Here is a 17,368-nt window from a genome sequence, read left to right on the forward strand (position 1 = left end):
AAGCCCACACAGAGCTCATATAAAACCCACCAGCGATGATCCACTGCCTCATAAAGAGCTTTAACTACAGGGACCCTTTCTCCCACCCCTGCTGGCTTTAACAGAGCCCCTGTGTGGTCCAGGGACCCACCTAGGGCTGCCTCAGCCCTTGGGGCTGAGCCTCAACCTCCCACTCCCTTGTGTCAAGTGTGGGAATGATCCTTCATCCCCCTCCACTTTTCAGTGGGAAAACTGAAGCTCTCCCTGCAAAATGACCCCTGCCAAGCTACCCAGAGTGTCCCCACAGCAAGGGGCTTGCCAAAACCCTGCGTGTCCAGCCCACTTGAGATATTGTGCATTTTCTTCTGATCCCTCTTTTGAGAGATGGCTTCAAAAATGTCAGCTGAGAGCCTCTACAGGAATGCTCTTACAGGATGGGGAATGGGAGCCGGTTTACAATATCCCCTGGTGTACCATGAGGGATGGATTCAAGGAGGGTCAGCCCAGGATGCCCTGCCCAGGTCTCAAAAAACATCTTTAGGCATGTGCTGAGACTTGGGAGATCTCCCGCTGTGAAACCCCCCAGCTGCTGGAATAGGAAAAATCTTTGCTGGCCTTGAACCAGCAAGAAAAAAGCCTGGCAGCATCCTTGGGGTGAGCATGGAAGGGCAAGCTGCTTTTGGGGTGGGGAGGCTCAGCAGGACAAGGGCTGAGTTCGGGGACTGTTAGGGATGTGCCCATAAGCAGTATGGCTTCTGATCCTAGAGTGAGGATGCCCAGGGGGCTCCCTTGGCCCCAGGGGATGCCTTGGATTCAGGACTACACTTGGATCATCCTTCCTTATACTGCTCTGGACCAACTCAGCATCCCAGGCTGGGGGGGGCAGCAAACCCAACTCACCCCCCAACCCATGTGTCCCTGTTTCTATTCCCCTGCCCACACCACACCCTCCCTCTCCGAATCAGAGTGAGCCTGTAACTGGCAATTCATTCACTTTAATTGGTTATTTAAGCTCAGTGGGCGGGTGCTGCTCTCACCAGGGCAGCCTCTGCCCTCTCCAGTCCCAGAAGGTGCCATTGCTGGTGGCCGAGAGCTGGGCCAGCAGCTGCAGGACGCCCCGCACGCTCTCCTCCTCCGTCACCGGGCCCTGCCGCACCCAAGGGCAAGGGACAAAGTGAGCCAAGATTCTTCATCCCAACACCCCCAATCCCACCCATGGTATGGTGGAATGCCAGCTCTGGCTGGGTTGGTTTGGGAGCAGCTGAAGATGCTTTAGCAGCCAAGGTATGTGGCCTTGCACAAATTGATTGTCCTTCATTTGAGTGCTGTAAAGACGGAGGTTAATTTTTTCGTTCCCACTTAAAAAGTGACACTTTTGTCAGCCAGATCAGGGTAAGGGACAGCTGAGTGCAGGACCGGGGTGCCCTCTGCTGACACACGACCAGGATGGGAAAGGAAATAAAAAACAGGGAAGAAATTGGATGGTTTTGGGGGAGAGCCTGGAATTCTCCCTTTGCTGTGGTGGCACAGCCACTGTGGGACGAAGGGACTGCAGGGGTGTGGGTGCCCAGGGAAGGGATGTCCACGGGAAGGAATGTCTGTGGGAAGGGATGCTTCTGGGAAGGGGTGTCTTTGGGAAAGAATGATCCTGAGAAGGGATGTTCATGGGAAGGGGTGGACTTGGGAAGAGGTGGCCGTGGGAAGGGATGCTCCTGGGAAATGATGCCCCCAGGAGTGGATGCCCGTGGGACCTTGCTGAGTTAGCATGCCATGCACCTCCCATCACTCACCATCCCCTGTTCCAAGGGAGGTGTCACATGTCCAGGGTCCACAGACACGCAGAGGATCCCTCTGCTCCCATACTCCAGGGCCAGGCACTTTGTGAGCATGTTCAGAGCAGCCTGGGAGGACAAATTCCCCACCTTACCATCACGATCTGGCAATGCCATGGCCAGTGGTGGGGGGAATCCCACAGGAGGTGACCCTCAAATTCCTCCCCATCCTCCTGCTGGTGGTACCTTGCTGCAGCGGTAGCAGATGTCCTGCCTCTCCTCCCAAGCCTCCGCAACCTCGATGGAACCCAGGATGCTGGAGATGTTGATGATGGCAGCTCTGCTGCAGCTCATCTCATGCTGCCCTTGGGCCTCAGCCGCTTCCGTCAGCAGGGGCAGGAAGGCCTGCAGGGGATGGGATCTTAGGCATCACCACCCTCTTCTTCCCTATTCCCAGCGTCTGGGTCAGGGGCTGACTGTGTCCTCACCTGGCTTGTCTGCAGGGGCCCGATGGTGTTGGTGGTGTAGACGAGGCTCATGTTCTCTGCTGTCTCAGTGGCCAAGGTGCTGCGGCGCGTGGTGCCGGTGTTGTTAATCAGGAGGTTGAGGCCAGCACTTCCCACCTCCTCCCGCACCTTCCTGACTGCTGCCTTGATGCTGTTGGGGTCTGTCACATCTGCAAGGAGACAGAAGGGTTTGGGCACAGGCTGGTGGCCACAAGCCTGACAAGATGCTGTAGGTCATGGCAGGAGGCAACTCCCAACCACTGACCATCCTCCTGGTCCCATCATGACCTGGTTGAGCTGAGCCAAACTGAGGGATCCGCCTGCTTGGTGGCATTTCCTGGAGCCACCCACGGTCGCAATTAAATCCTGAGAAGCTTCATCCCCTTCCCGCCCCAGCACTTACCTAGAGGCAGGATCACGACGTTGGGAAAGCCCAAAGCCATCTCATTGACAGCCTGTATGGAGAAAGCAGGGGGAGGGGGTCATGTGGGGAAGCTCCCTGGGGGGGACCCTGCGCTGTGCTGGGGTGGGAACAGGGTGGCCCCTCATGTCACAGCCGACAGGTTACAACGAGATCCAGTGGGAGCGATTTGGGGTGAGTCACTGCTTCTCTGCACCTGGCTGAGCACGGCAGCCTGAAAGCTCCCAGCAGCAATGCCCCTGGCACAGGGGCTGCCAGCAACCCCCCCAGCACTTCCCATCATGCACATACCTGCGCCAGGAGGTGCAAAAAAAAATTAAATACATACACATTTAATATATATATATATATATAGCTATTTTTAGTATTTAATACATATCTATGTATTTTTGTTATATATGCATACATACATATATATATATATGCATGCGTTTTTCAGTGCCATTCATTGTGCAGGATGCTGGCACTCAACCTCCCAGTTCTAGGTGGGATGGTGGCAGCCCCAGGCACCATCCCAGAGCTGACTCCCTCCTGTCCCCCCACGCCAGTGCCCTCCCTACCTTGCCCTGGGGGTCCAGGCAAGCAGCGAAGAGGTGCCGAGGTGGGCTGGGCTGCTCCAGCAACCCCTTCAGCAGCCCCAGGCCCAGCCCCCCATCGCAGCCGGTCAGCAGGACACTGCTCACACGGAGTCCCTCCATCCCCACTGCTCTCCACAGCCGGTTGTGCCACCCCAGTGAGGTTTGGCAATCGGCCTCAATAATCTGGGAGGTGGCAACGCTGTGGGTGCTGCTGGGATGGGTGGAGGTGGGGGGCACCGCCTGCACCTCCTCTTCTGGAGGGGATGGGGCAGCAGGATGCTCTTCTGCATCCCAGGGTCACTCATCACCTTGACCATGGGGTTTTCTCGCTCCTCCATACCCTGAAACAACCATCCCCCTCCAGCTATGGGAATGCCAAAAGGGTGATGGGACCTTCCCAGCTGTCCCCCATCACCGGGGTGACCCCAGGGAACTAGAACATCCATAGGAGCGCAGGCAAGGCTATTAATTACAGTACAACCTTTATTAATACTGGAATCTTCACAGTGCATTCGTTACTTGTAGCAGTGACTATGGAAAACGGGGGAGGGGGGGAAAGAGGGGAATTACCACCAGAAAAAAAAAAAAAAAGGAAAGAGGGAATGAAAGAAAGAGAAAGAAACTTGGCAGAGGAACAGGGAGAGGGGAAGCGGCGGCAGAGGCGGGAACACGAGGAGGGAAAATAAATTAAAAAAAGAGAAAAGAATAAGGACCAAGTTAACAACAGCACCAGAAAAGTTACTTCAGTCGAAAGACAGGTCAGTTTTTTTTCTTTTCCAAGGAATTTTTGTTTTCTGTACAAAATAAGAGACCCCCCCCCCCCTTCAAACCCAAACATTTGTCACTTGGCATCAGCGGTTCTGGGCAGGAGAAGGGGAAAGGGGGAGAACTAAATTGTTATTCCTAACAGGGAGGGCTGAGGGGGCTGCGATGCGACAGACAGCGGGGGGGCGGGGGGTATGTACAGCGGGGGCCGGGGGGTTGTGCTTTCCTCCAGCTGCCGGCAGAAATCAGCTGCTTTGCCTGGGGGGTCTGAGTCAAACCTCCTGTACCTGGACCCACGTACGAGAGGACCCTGCACTTGGCCTGTGGGTGCTGAGTGAGGGGGTTTGGAGGGGTTCCCAGTGATCCTTGTGAGGGGGGGGCAAAGAGGAGGTTCAGCATCCTCAGTCCCTGCACCCTGGTGTCCCCCCAAGACAGAGGGGACTGCAGTGCCTCTACCCCCCTGCCCTGCCTCCTCCCCCATCCCCCAATTCTTCTTCCCCCCCGGCACCCCCAGCCCATTGCTTCTGCCCCCTGAAATGAGGCTGAGCTGTGTTGGCCCCAACCAGGCAGCTGGGGGGAATGGGGCCAGAGCCCCCCACTCCTGGTGCTCCTGGTGCTCTGTGGCTCCTGCCACGGCCCTGCTGGCACCGTCCTCTCCTGCTGCGGCTGGGGCGACCCACCTGCGTCCGGGGGAAAGAAAACAGAGAGGAAAGGGAAAGCAAGAGAGGAAAAGGAGAAGAGAAACAAAGGGAAAGAGGTGAAAAAGAGGAAAGGAGAAAAAGAGGAAAATAGAAGGGAGGTGAAAAAGAGTTAAAAAGAAAGGAAAAGAAAAAGAGGAAAAGAAGAGGAAAAGAGGAAAAGAAGAAAAATGGGAAACTGAAGAAAATAAGAAAAAGAGAAGGAAAAGCTACATAGAAGAACAAAAGAAAAAAATCAAAAGAAAAAAGCAGAAAAAATAAAACAGGCAAAAGAAGAGGAGAAAAGGAGAAAAAGAGGAGAAAGAAGGCCAAAGAGAGAGCATGTGAAGGAGGGATGTAAGGAGAGGGCAGGGCAGGAGGAGACAGAAGGGCAGGAAGCAGGGGGCACCGGGGAGGGATGGGGCAGCGGGTGCCGGCGGGTGGGGGTTCCCGGGGAGGCGCAGCGGTTGCCCCTGATCCATCGGCCGTGGCGGGCACGTCCCTGCTGGCCGGGGCGTCATCACGATATCCGCGGGGCCGACCTGTCATTGGTGACGGTCCTGCGCAGGCGCACCCCACGCCGGATGGCCACCAGCATGTCTTCGGCCGGGGGGTCCATGGAGGCCGCGGGGGGCGGCGCAGGGGTCTCCTCGCTGGGGCCGGACCCCACGAGGGCGGTGGGGAAGGGGAACTGGCCTTCCCCCAGGGCGTGGGCGCCGGCCACCAGCTCCCCGATCTTCTCCACCAAACTATGCCGGTTGGCAGCCAACTGTTGGTCCTCCTCTTCCTCAGTGGAGAGGTGCTGGCCGGTCCCGGGGTAGACAGAGATCTCCATGGCACCGCCACCCCAGGCAGTATTGGGAAGGCTCAGCCGCTTGGGCGAAGCTTTGGCAAAATCCAGGGGGTTCGGAGAGGCGTCATCAGCGTAGAAGACGCACTCTTCACTGCCCACCCGTGTAGGGCCGGCATAGCCAGGGGAGTCGGGCACTGTGGGGGTCTTCACGGGGACAATGGGGGGTCGGATGGGGATGGGGCCAGCATTGGAGAGCGTACGGCGGACCGAGGGCTTGGTGGAGGGTGTGCGGCGGATGGTGGCCACTCCTGGGGTGGTGCCGGCTGGCAGGTTGGTGCCGGTAGGCAGCCCGGCGGTTGAGGCAGGACGCTTGGTCTGGATCATCCGCCGGTAGTTCTGGGCGATGTTGCTGTTGCGCGGGATGGTGGAGGACTTGTCGAAGTCACTCTGGGGGTCACACTCCACGTCACCGTTCACCGAGTAGCAGTCATAGTCGGAGCCTGGGGAGGGAGCAGCACCATCAGTGTGGCTGGGGGGGCAGTGGGTTGCCAAGCCCAACCATGCCATCAAAGCCAGCCCCAGCCACCTCATCACAGCTCAACGACAACCAAATTCAACTGCCATGATCGTGACACAACCACTACTGTCCCAGTCATTGCTGGCACAACATGCTCAACATCAAACCCAAACATCACCATCGGAAGGCAACCACAATCACCCCAACCATCACACTGAAATCACAACCAAGCCCAGCTGTCACCATTGCAACCACCACAGCCAGAGCCATCACAACATGATCACAGCTGATTTCCACTGCCACCACAATGTGCTCATAACTGGCTCAGCCATCATCATGCCAACATGACGACAAATGTGGTTACTTGATCTCCAGCTACCAACTCTGTTGCCATCACCTACCATCTGCCACCACCTCCACCTGTACTCAGCCTCTGTGCACAGACACATCACCACAAACCATCACCTGTTATGGCACTTCCTGGCACAACTGTACCCACTGAGCCCCAGCTAACACCCAAATAACCAGGAAAAGCTGTGGTTATTTGTGGCACCCCACTGGCCCCTACACAGTATGACTACAGGCTGATGCTACGACACCCAGAGCACACACAGATGTGCCCCAGGACCACCAAAGCCTCTGCTGTCCCCTTCCCCACTCTAAGTGCAATTTCAGGTGGTTCTAGGTACCCCCAGTGCGGGTACCTTGAGAAGGGATGGTGTCCTCGGAGCAGGAGGGGGTGGTGGTCTGCGTGCTGTAGCCACTGGAGTACTGCAGCGAGTCCCGGCTGCTCTTCTGGTGCTCCAAGCTCAGCCCACGGGTCAAGACCATGGCCAGGTCGCTGGCGGCAGGGGACACCTCCTCCCCATGCTGTGGGGGCAAGGGGCACTGTCAGCACCCTGGTTCCTCTCTTGGGAGCCCTCAGGAGCCCCCCACCTCTGTGCCCTCCCTGCCGCAGCCGGTACCTTGGCAGCAATTGTAGCTGGTGACATCCGGGGCCTGGGAGCATCCTCGCTGCCGATGCCTGGGTACCCACCAGCAGGAGAGCCCATCTCGGCTTCCCGCAGGTGCTCCACGCGGTCCTTGCGCCGCTGCAGGGTAGGGACCACCGGCTGGTCATAGGGGCTGGCCTTGGACCAGTCCTGCAATGGGCAAGGCATGCGGTTCATGCTGGTGACACCGGGACCAGGAGTGGGGCAGGAGAGGTCTCAAGCTGATGTCCCCCTGATGCCATGAAGATTTTTTGCCTTTTCTTTTATACCCCTGTTACACCTTTTTTACAACTTCTGTATTTTTAGTGCTTTCTACCTACATTCTTGGATTTGTTTGTCAAGCTGAGAGGCTAAACATTTTAGAAGCTTCGTAGGTAGAGGATAGTGTGCCCCAGACCCCAAGGTCCTCTCCAGAACACATTCTGTAAACTAAGATAGAACCATCCAGGGGAAGGTTCCTTGGGGAGGGGGGCTCATTCAAGCCTCCCATTGGGGAATTTTTGATAGATATGCTAATTAGTAACACCTATAATGTTATACCAGACATTTCGTGGGTGTGCATTGCAGTGTGCATTTCGGTGCATTTGACCTGGACGTGTGCACCTAAGGATCCTTAAAACAAATACCAAGGTAAAACCCTTTTCCCCTTCTAACCCTGTTTGACTCTTGATTTTAAGACCAGGAAAAGGCACCACCCCATGTCAAGCCACGGGTGCTGCTCAGGATGCTCTGCCCCATGCAGGAAGGGAAAGGAGGGTCTGAGGGCTGAAGCCCATGAAGGGAGGGGGGAACCACGTGTGAAATACAACCCTGGTGGGATGGCAAGGACTAACCGAGGTGGGGGAGCTGCACTCGCTAACTGACTGGCAGGTTTCGGAGGCCTCTGAGGACGCCGAGCTGGAGGACTTCTGCTGTGCCGTGCCGAGCCGAGAGCCGGAGGGGAAGAGAAGAGGCAGTTAGCAAGCAAAGCCAGAGCCATCACCCTGGTTAGAGCTGAACCCACAGCTCCCCTGGCTAAGCGAGGCCCACAGCCCTCCTCCCCTCTGGCAGCGGATGCAGGATGGCGAGCAGGATGCAACCTTGGCAGCAGGGTCAAGAACTGGGATGATGCACTGCCCCAACCCTTCCCCCTTCTCACCCCAAGCCATGCGGAGCCAACAGGTATTTTGGGGAATGGGGACCTTGCTGGGTTGGCGATGTCAGGTTAGCATGGACAGGTGGGAATGGCAGCTCCCTGGGGACCCTGGACATCCTTGGCACTGGGGATGGTGCAGCATGAAGGGGAAGCTTTGTTCCATGCTGCCTGGTGGGTGACTGGCACAAACTGGGTATTATGGGGCTGCAGTGATTGGGAAACACCCTGTTCTCCTGGCATGGGGAAGGGGATACCTGTACCCCATCCCTGGGGGAATTCATGGATGGGGTTCCTCTGCTGTGTGGCCCATGATGCCCCCAAGTATGGCAGGCACTCTCAATATTCCCAATATTTATTTCCCATGATGTCAACACAGCTGGAAATACTCCTGAGGGTGGGTCTCATCACCTCTGCACTGGACCCTTGTGTCCCACCCAGCACCACCCACCCATTCTATGATAGGGGAAACTGAGGCACAGAGGTGGGCAGCACTGACCACCCTCCCCGTACCTGGCTGGTGATGTCCGAGGGCATGGGGGAAGGTGGTTTGGAATAAGCGGCGTCCTGGGAGATGAAGCCGGAGTCGTGGGAGGAGACGCTGGAGAGGCGGGTGGCGGCGGCGGGGGGCTGCGCCAGGCTGCGGTAGCGATAGGTGGAACTGGGTGAGCAGGTCTGAGCCCCGCCGGGCCACGCCATGCCACCCTTGGCACTGCTAACGCTGCTGGGGGGGCGCCGGGGGGACGGGGACACGCCGGTGGGGAGGACAAAGGAAGGAAAAGAGAATTTAAGACAGAGGTTTGGAGGTGGCAGGATGGACAGTGCCCTGCCACACACCACCACCTGGGGAAACTGAGGCATGTATGGTCCTCCTGGGGTGTCCCTTCTCCTCCTGGGGTGGCCCTGTGGCAGGGAACAGGCTGGGGGACATGACAGAGGTGCCATGCTTGCCCCCAGACCCTCACGCACAGCTCACATCGTCCCCAAACCCCGAAGGACAGGGCATGTGTCAGGCCCCCATCCTGCCCCATAGATCCGCCAGCCCTGCCCAGTGCACCAAGACCAGTTCCTCCATATTAATGGGAGCCACCTGCCCATATGGACATGAGAAGGTGGACATGCACCTTGTGAGCATCCCCAAAGGCCGTAAGCATCATCAGCCCACTGGGGTTAACGAAGAGGGCTGGATTTCCTGGCTGTGGTTGGGTGTGGAGCCCACCCCACCATACCTGCACATGCTGGACTTGCGGGAGCTGGAGCTGCTGGGTGAGGACGGGGGTGTCTGGTAGGACCAGCTGTAGTCAGAGCCCTTCAGGTCCTTGATCACCTGTAGGAAAGATGGGGTCTAAGTCCCCACAAAGATGCTCCCCCGCTCCCCTGACCCCTGGCTCAGCCCTGCTGACCTGCTCACTGGCGGGTGGCAGCTTGTGGGGCTCAGCAGTGAGCACCACCAGGTCCTCGATGATGCCCTGCAGGTGGGTGATCTCTCCCAGCATGGTAAGCTCCCCATTCTGGGGACAGACAAGAGGGAGCATCAGCACCCACTGGGCAGCAGGAACAACCCCCGACCCTCTCGGTCCCCAGCACTCACCACCACGGGCTGCAGGAAGGTGATGAAGGTGCAGAAGCGGCCCCGCTCCTCGATGAGGGCTTTGCGGACCGCCTGCTTCTCTGTCTCCTCCAGCAGCAGGTACATGTCATTGACGTCCTGCAGTGCATTGTCCAGCTGGGGCTGCAGGTCCCCCTTCCCTGAGAGATAGAGCACTGTCAGCACTGGGCTCCCCTGCCACCCTCCCCAGTCTGCTGGTGGTCCCACTGCCAAGCCGAGGCCATTCCCCCAGCTTGGGGACATCACCCCATCCTCACACTCCAGCAGATACCACAAGTCTCCCACTGTGCCCATATCCCTGGAAGGTCGAGGAGCACCCTCACCCCACAGCAGCCCTGGGCAGGGGTCTCCTCTGCCACGCCATCCCCATCCCTGGCACTTGGGACCAGAGGACCCCTTGGGCTGTCACACGGTGGGGCTGGCATCGCCTCAGGATGTGGGGTGCAGGCTAAGCTAAGCTAAAAGCAAGGTGAGGGTGGGAACAGGGAGCGGATGGATGGACGGACAGACAGAGGCTGGGGAGACTGGGGGGAGTAGATGAGGAAGCAGAGAGGGGGCCGGTGGTGGGGGGCAGCGGTTCACTTACCAAGTAGCTCTACAGGAAGGATGTGGAGGGGAGGGAAGAGAGAAGGAGACAGAGAAAACGTGTGAAAAGAGGCCGAAGGCTGGGGCGCATGCCCCGCCTCCCCGCCACCCCCGGGGCCGTGCTGGCACCTCCCTTTCTGCAGGGGGGCAGCAGGACCCCCCTAGTGCCCACCCCCGGTTGGCAGTGCCACAGCCGGGATACCTGCCCTGGCTGGGGGTGCTGCAGAGGGGCTGGTGGGGGCACCCCCCAGGAGACCCCCCCCTCACCTTTGCGAGCCTTTTTCTGGAGCTTGAGGGTGTCAGAGGACTTTTTCTTGATCTCATGGCGTGCTCGCTTGTACTCTGGGGGCACAGAAGTGCTGTCAGAGGGGACCCCTGCCCAGCAGTGCAGCCACCCTGCACGGATCCATCCTGTCCCCCTCATACCTTTTGCATGGTCCTTGTCCAGCTGGTTGGCAGTTTTCTTCCAGTCCTCAATCCTGTCCTGCAAAGGGTTTATCAGGCTCTCCATGAGGGCGCTGGAGCAGGGAGAGAGAAGCAGAGAGTGTGGAGAGCGCCGGAGCCAGCAGGGAGCCATTCCCCATCCCAGGCCCAGCCCACACCCAGAATCTCCTTCTTCAGTGAGGGATGAGCCTGGCCAGGCTGTGTCACCAACACCTGTGGGTTTGGAGGCAAAGCTGATCCTGGTCCCACTTACTTGGTGAACTGCCGGAGCTTGGCCTCGATGCTGCGGTGCCGCATGCACATCCGGGTCAGCGCCGAGCCAATGTCCCTCGTGGCACCTGGTGGGGAGCAAAGCGCCGCTGGCAAGGGGCAGGGACGCCCCCACACCAGTCCCAGCCCAGTTTGTACAGTGGGAGCAGGGTGGCTCATGACAGGGATGATCAGTGCTGGGATGCACTGGGCATTGGGACAATTTGGGTAGGGGGGTAGCTTGTTTTTTCCCACGATAAATCCACAAAATAAAAAAATGCTCAATAATACATGAAACACTAAATATCTGTTCTGGAGGTTTTGAACCCACTCCCATTTTTTCCTGGATTGTCTTTAATTTGGCACTGGGGGATCAAGGAAGGGAAGGGATGAGGTACCCTGGCTTAGTTCCAGGCAATCAGCTCTGTCCCACACCTCCAGGCACAATCCCGAGAGAATAAAAAGGGAGTCCAAATTCCTCGGGGGGGATATTTGCCAGCAGCAGAAAGCAGGAGCATCCTTTTTAGGTGAAACCGCTGTTAACTCTGAAGCCTAAGGATGGCCACATGGTGGCAGTGCTGCTGGCAAATCCCAGGAAAACCAGCAATCAAAAATCCTTGGGTGCAAACTAAGGCGACATTCAGCCTTTCTCTCCCCTAAAAAAGCCTCCAAAGACACCTCTCACCCTTTTGCAGGAGTGTTGGACGCCCCTCAGTCCCCCAGTGCTATGGAAATGGGGAAACCCATGGGCCAGAGCCTTCTCCTGCACTAGGGTTGTCTCCTAATCCAGCTCCTAATGCTCTTATCCAGCTCCTGCTGCTCCTAATCCGATTCTCACGCACTGTGTGCAAGGGCAGCAGCCAGCCCCCACCCAGTGCCTCAGTTTCCCCATGCTGCTGCTCTGCCTCCCACCCCCCTCAGAAAGCCCTGCAGGTATAGCAGCACTACAAGGTGACGCTGACTCCTGTTGTGCTGGTCCCCAGCTGTCCCCAGCATCGCCCCTGTGCCTCCCCCTTGCTTTGGATGCCTGGGCTGGCAGGGAGCTGGGGGAGCTCTAATCCCCCTGGTGCAGTGGGCTAGTGGGTTTGGAGGCAAAGCTGATCCTGGCTCAAGCTGCTGCCTCCACCTCCTCCTCCACCTCCTCCTCCTCCTTGCATGGCTCCAGATGGCCTGGATGCCGCCAGTCTGCAAACCAGCCCAGGACCATCTGCTTGGCAGAAGCCAAGCGGTGGGAAGTGGCTCCTCGTTGCCAGCGGGCACCCGGAGAGGGTCCGGGGATCCTTCCCCCTCACCCCCCAACAGTATGGGGGACCCCGCATGCAGCCTTGGCTCTTCAGTCACCTCCCTGGTGAGTTGTGGTTTGTCCCCAAAACAGTCGTGCTTGGACTCCTGAATTTCCCTCCAGTTAATTCCCCTTCCCTGGAGACCCCCAGACCAGCTGGGACCCCCCCATGGAACTTCCCAGGTGGGTGCCAGGGACAAGGAGGGTGGATTGTGCATCCTGGGGAGCAGAGATGGGTGCAGGGGACCACGGCGTGGGGCTGAGCCACCCTGAATGTCTCAGCCCCACCAGAAAATGTGGCTAAGCACCCATGGGTGGTGAGGAGCAGCACCCACGTGGGTGCCCACCTCCTTCCCTCTCCCCACTCTGCCTTTCCAATGCTGCTTCCCAGGGCATGCTCCACCTTGGTGCGGGAACAGGTTGGGCATCTCTCTGTGGATGGTGAAGCTGCTGCTTGAAGTCCACCCCAACAACGTGGGCAGGGGACACCCCACAGGGGACACTCACCACCTGTCCCCCTACCCAGACAAGCCTGGGGGCACCCGCCCCTAGGAGAGAGGACCCTACCTCGGGTGTTGGTGGCCATGTCGGCCACTTTCTGGAAGGCATCCAGGAAGGCAACTGCGGCCAGCACCGTGGTCCTGGGGAGGAGAGAGCGAGGGGGGAGCTCAGTGGGTGCAGGACACACTGGGATGTGCCAACGAGGAGGGGGGTGGCCCATGTACCACCCTGCCTTGGCCACTCACCTGAGCTGGGAGTGCAACTTGGTGGCCTTCGAGTTGAAATCCTCCCATATGGGGTAGGAGCTCTGCAAGGAGGAAGGGTGATGGTGAGAGACAGAGCCCCTCGCCCCCTACACCACTTCCCCAGACAGGGAAGGCCCCCCCTTCACTGGTGCAGAGACAGAGCAGCTCAACAGCTTCTCTGATGGCTAATAAAGGCCACAACCCTTTTCCCTCCTGTTTTTTTCCCTTTCCAGTCTGGCCACCCAAACTTATAGACTATGGAGACCTCAGGATTATGAGTGATCTCCTCCTCACAGGGGTCAAGGTAGGTTATTATAGGTTTGGAAATTTGAGGGGATGAAATGGAAAACATTTAAGACCCTGGCTAGCAGTAGAGGAGACACCCCCAGCTTCCCCACAAAGCACTGATGGCCAAACCCGCCATCATGGAGAGCTCTAGCCCCACAGCCAGGAGCCCCAGTCCTCACCTTCCCTGAGCCCAAGGACTGACAGGGCAGAAAGGGAGGTCGGGGGAAGTTGTGTGGGGACAGGGACAGGGCACAGGTGCTTGGGAGGCCACCCCAGTGCTGTCCCAATGAGGCCACTCCAGTGCTATCCCAGCAAGGCCATCTGTGCAAGACCAGTCCCACTGCCCTTGTGGTGAGGCTATTCCAGGGCTGTCCTGGTGCCACCATTCCAGTGAAGTCATCCCAGGGCATTCCCACTGCCACCATTCCAGTGAAGTCATCCCACGGCAGTCCCAGTGCCACCATCCCAGCGAGGCCATCCCAGGGCTGTGCTGGTGCCACCATCTCAGCGAGGCCATCCCAATGCCACTGTTTCAACAAGGTCATCTCAGCACTCTCCCAGTGAAGCCAGTCCCAGTGATGCTTCAGAGATGCCAGTCCCAGTAGACCATGCTGGTGCCATTCCAGTGAGGCCTCTCCCAGTAATGCCAGCTGCAGCGCCATCCCAGCAAGGCCATCCTGGTGCCATCACAACAAGGCTGATTCTGATCCACCAGACAGCGAGGCTATCCCAGTGTCACCATCCCAGCAAGGTCGGTCCATGTTGTCCTGGTGAGGTTAATCCTGGTGCTGTCCTGACAAGGCCATCCCAGTGTCAGCCTTGTGTGCCCAGTACTGGTGCCATCATTCCAGTGAAGCTATGCAGGTGCCACCACCCTGGCAAGGTGATTCCAATGCTATTCCAGTGAAGCTGGTCCCAGTGCTACTGTCCCAGCAAAGCCATCCCAGTGGGGCCAGTCCTGGTGTCACCATCCTGGTGAAGCCATGCCAGTGCTGCCATCCTAGCAAGGTCAATCCTGGTGCCGTTGTCCCAATAACAAAATCCTGGTGCCATCCTGGTATTGCCATCCAATGGCAGTGATAGGCATCTTTAAATTCCCCTAGGACAGCCACCAGGGGACATGTACATCACCACACATCTCCATGGGCACTATGGCTTGGTGGCAGCCCTGGGGATGAGGTTGGCACTGAGGGGCATGGGACCAGCCTAGCATTGTTTTTGGGGACCATGAAAGCCACTATTTCTTCATGAGTCAGCAAAGAAAGAGTTTGAGGGTGCCACTTCACACACCACTTGTGGCAGTGCCCCGCTGGTTGTGGGTCCCCAGGGACTATCATTGCCAGAAGGCTGGGCCACCATTCCTGGGCTACTGTCCCCAGGCCACCTTCCTTGGCCACCCTGGGCAGGGCAAGTGAGGCTCCCCTGTAGAAGGGAGCGGGTTGTGATGGCCCAAACCCCCTGTGATGGCAGGCATGAGGAGGATGGGGAAGAGGACAATGGGGACAAGGACATGCCAAGGTCACTCAGGGACGCCGAGCACGCGAGGAGAGGCAACAGGAATGAAGCGAGCTTGGGGACTGTCACTAACAAACAAATCCTCCCCACCACAGGCCAAGGGGTGCTGAAAAAGCCACCCGCCACCAAAATAAGGTCCCTTTGCCCTCTGACCAGCACAGGGGTCCCAGCCATAGGACCATATGCACATCACTGCCCTTCAATGCTGGCAGTTTCTCAAGCAGAGAGTTACTTGTCCCCCAGTGCCCATGCCAGGACACCCACGTGGCTGGGCGATGGGGACAGTGCACCCTCAACTTGGCTGGGGTGGTGCAGGGCACGAGCTGAGCCCCAGCTGTAGTGTGGTAGGGTTTTCCTTATTTTTCATCATTTTTCTTTCATCTTTCCCACCTTCAAATGGTGTGAAACTGATTCCAGGCTGGTCTCCTCAGGTGAGGAGATCCCAGTCCCACCGCATCCGGATGGTGCTGGGCATGTCACTGGGAGGTGACAGCTCTGGGCTGGCTTATCCCTTCTGAAGGCTCAGCAGGGGAATGGGGAAACTGAGGCAGGGGCTGCCCCCACCTCCCCCCTGGGAGTATAGGACTCAGCCTGACTCCTGTAGACTCCAGGAGGCTGCCTGGAGAGGGTGGCTGGGGTGAAGGCATTTGCGGGAGGGAGCTGATCACCCCAGCACCCGTTTCCCACCAGCCCTGGATCCCACTGCCCTGGGGAGAGCTGGGATTTTCTCCCTGGAGCTTTTTTCCCGGCCCTGAGCCAGAGTCCGGCTGCAGAGCCACCACTGCCCCTCGAAGGGGTTAATCTCCTTCTCAGCTAGGCTTTTATTTTTTTTTTTTATCCCCCCTCCCCTGCTTTGGCAATGACAGCATTGTCTGGACGGGTCTGCAGCATGAAGAGAGGAAGAGGAGGAGGTGGAGGAGGAAGAGAGCTTTTGCCTCCCAAAAATGACGAGGGCTAAACCCCACCGCTGGAGCTGGCTGTGGGAATTTCGGCCCCCCGAGATGAAGAAACATGGCTGGTCCCCCCTCCCCACTCAGCCCCTACTCAGAAATACCCCCCAGCATTTTTAATTTATTTTTTTGAAATGAAAACAAACAAAAAAAAGGGTTTTTTTAAACATGGCCCCATCCTGCTCTCAGAGAGGGTGGAGGCAATATCCTCTCCCCGGGTTAGGAAATGGGATCAAGGAGCTGGGAGACCTTTTTGTTCCATTGGTGTCAACCCCACTGGGTCCAGCAGAAATCCACCCTGGGCACGGGGGGGGGCAGGGACAAGGCGATGCCTGAAATGGGTGGCAGTGCCCGGTGTGGGGCCAGTGGTACCTGGCAAGGGGCAGTGATGCCTGGTCACTGTCACCCAACAAGAGGCTCCGGCACCTTGGGATGGATACAGGGCTGATACGGAGCCAGGATCCCCAGTATGGGCTCCAATGCCCAGCACAGGGCCCTGATGCCCATTATGGGATGGATGTGGGGCTCTGGCACCCAGTGCCATGCTCTGACACCCAGTGTGAGACCTCGATGCCCGACATGGAGCTCTGATACCCAGTGAAGGATAACAGGGCAGATATAGGGCTGCAACACCCAGAACGGCTCCGACAGCCACTGACGGATCTGGGGATGATGTGGGGCTGCAATCCCCAGGATGGAGCTCCAGTATCCAACAGTGGATATAGAGCTGATGGGGGGCTGCGATCTCCAGGGCTCTGATGCCCAACACAGAGCTCCGATGCCCAGTAAGGGGCTGATGTGGGGTTCTGGCACGCCGTGCCGGGCTCCGACAGCCGATGTGAGACCCCCACACTCGCTGCGGGGCTGGTGTTCGGGCTCCGATACCCGATGCGGGGTTCCAAGCCCCATCTCGAGGCCGGGCAGCAGAAGCCCCGGTACCCACCGCGGGACCGGCACCGGCGGCGCGGGGGCTGCGTGGGGAAGCCGGGTGATGGGGCGGTGGTGCGGGGGGAGCGTTGTCACGACAGCAAAACCGGGGTGCGGGGGGTGGGGGGACGTCCCCTACCTTCATGTCGTTGATGATGGCTTGGAAGAGGCCGCCGAGGGCTCCGCACTCCTTCTCCGCCGTCTCCATCGCGGCGCTGCGGCAGCCCGGGGCGGGCGGCGCCGCCGGGGGAGGCCGCGGCGGCGGGCCAGGCTCAGCGGCGGCGGGGGGCGGGCGGCGCCCGGGCGGCGGCGGCGGCGGCGGGGGGGGCACAGCGGCGGAGCGGCGGCGGAGCCGGGCGGGGCATCGCCCCCCTGCCTCCTTCCCTCCCTCTCTCTCGCCCTCCGCGGGTGCTGCGCGGACCCGCCGCCCCCTGGCAGCGGCGCGGAGCGGGGCGCGGAGCGGAGCGGGGCGCGGGGAGCTCCGGCCCGGGGCGGCGGCGGGGGCGGGGCGGGGCGGGCGCTGCGCGGCACATGCGCCGCCCGCCGCGGGGCCGGGGGCTGCGGGCGGCGGGGGGGATGCTCGGTGTCAGCCCCAGGGATGCTCCGGGAGCGGCTGCGGGTAACCCGGAGGACGCGCAGGG

The 17,368-nt window shown here is 58.9% G+C and overlaps 2 protein-coding genes across 2 annotated transcripts; both read right to left on the reverse strand.

Annotated features, from left to right (window-relative positions):
* Positions 1 to 1,012: 1,012 nt before the first annotated feature.
* Positions 1,013 to 3,376, reverse strand: LOC309577909 (C-signal-like; the record flags this gene model as incomplete). The annotated part of the gene is made up of 6 exons (XM_082290186.1): positions 1,013 to 1,126; positions 1,770 to 1,880; positions 1,998 to 2,156; positions 2,240 to 2,427; positions 2,661 to 2,712; positions 3,239 to 3,376. 6 exons carry the CDS (start codon positions 3,374 to 3,376, stop codon positions 1,013 to 1,015), a joined length of 762 nt encoding a protein of 253 aa, XP_082146312.1.
* Positions 3,377 to 5,136: 1,760 nt separating this feature from the next.
* MTSS2 (MTSS I-BAR domain containing 2) lies at positions 5,137 to 16,935 on the reverse strand (the record flags this gene model as incomplete). The annotated part of the gene is made up of 14 exons (XM_082289935.1): positions 5,137 to 5,991; positions 6,713 to 6,878; positions 6,974 to 7,150; positions 7,834 to 7,908; positions 8,646 to 8,856; positions 9,362 to 9,459; positions 9,536 to 9,643; positions 9,724 to 9,905; positions 10,594 to 10,668; positions 10,753 to 10,844; positions 11,024 to 11,108; positions 12,869 to 12,942; positions 13,048 to 13,109; positions 16,867 to 16,935. 14 exons carry the CDS (start codon positions 16,933 to 16,935, stop codon positions 5,219 to 5,221), a joined length of 2,247 nt encoding a protein of 748 aa, XP_082146061.1. The 3' UTR covers positions 5,137 to 5,218.
* Positions 16,936 to 17,368: the final 433 nt, after the last annotated feature.

This window comes from Coloeus monedula, assembly GCF_965178545.1.
Source record: "Coloeus monedula genome assembly, chromosome: 13".
Lineage (NCBI taxonomy): Eukaryota > Metazoa > Chordata > Aves > Passeriformes > Corvidae > Coloeus > Coloeus monedula.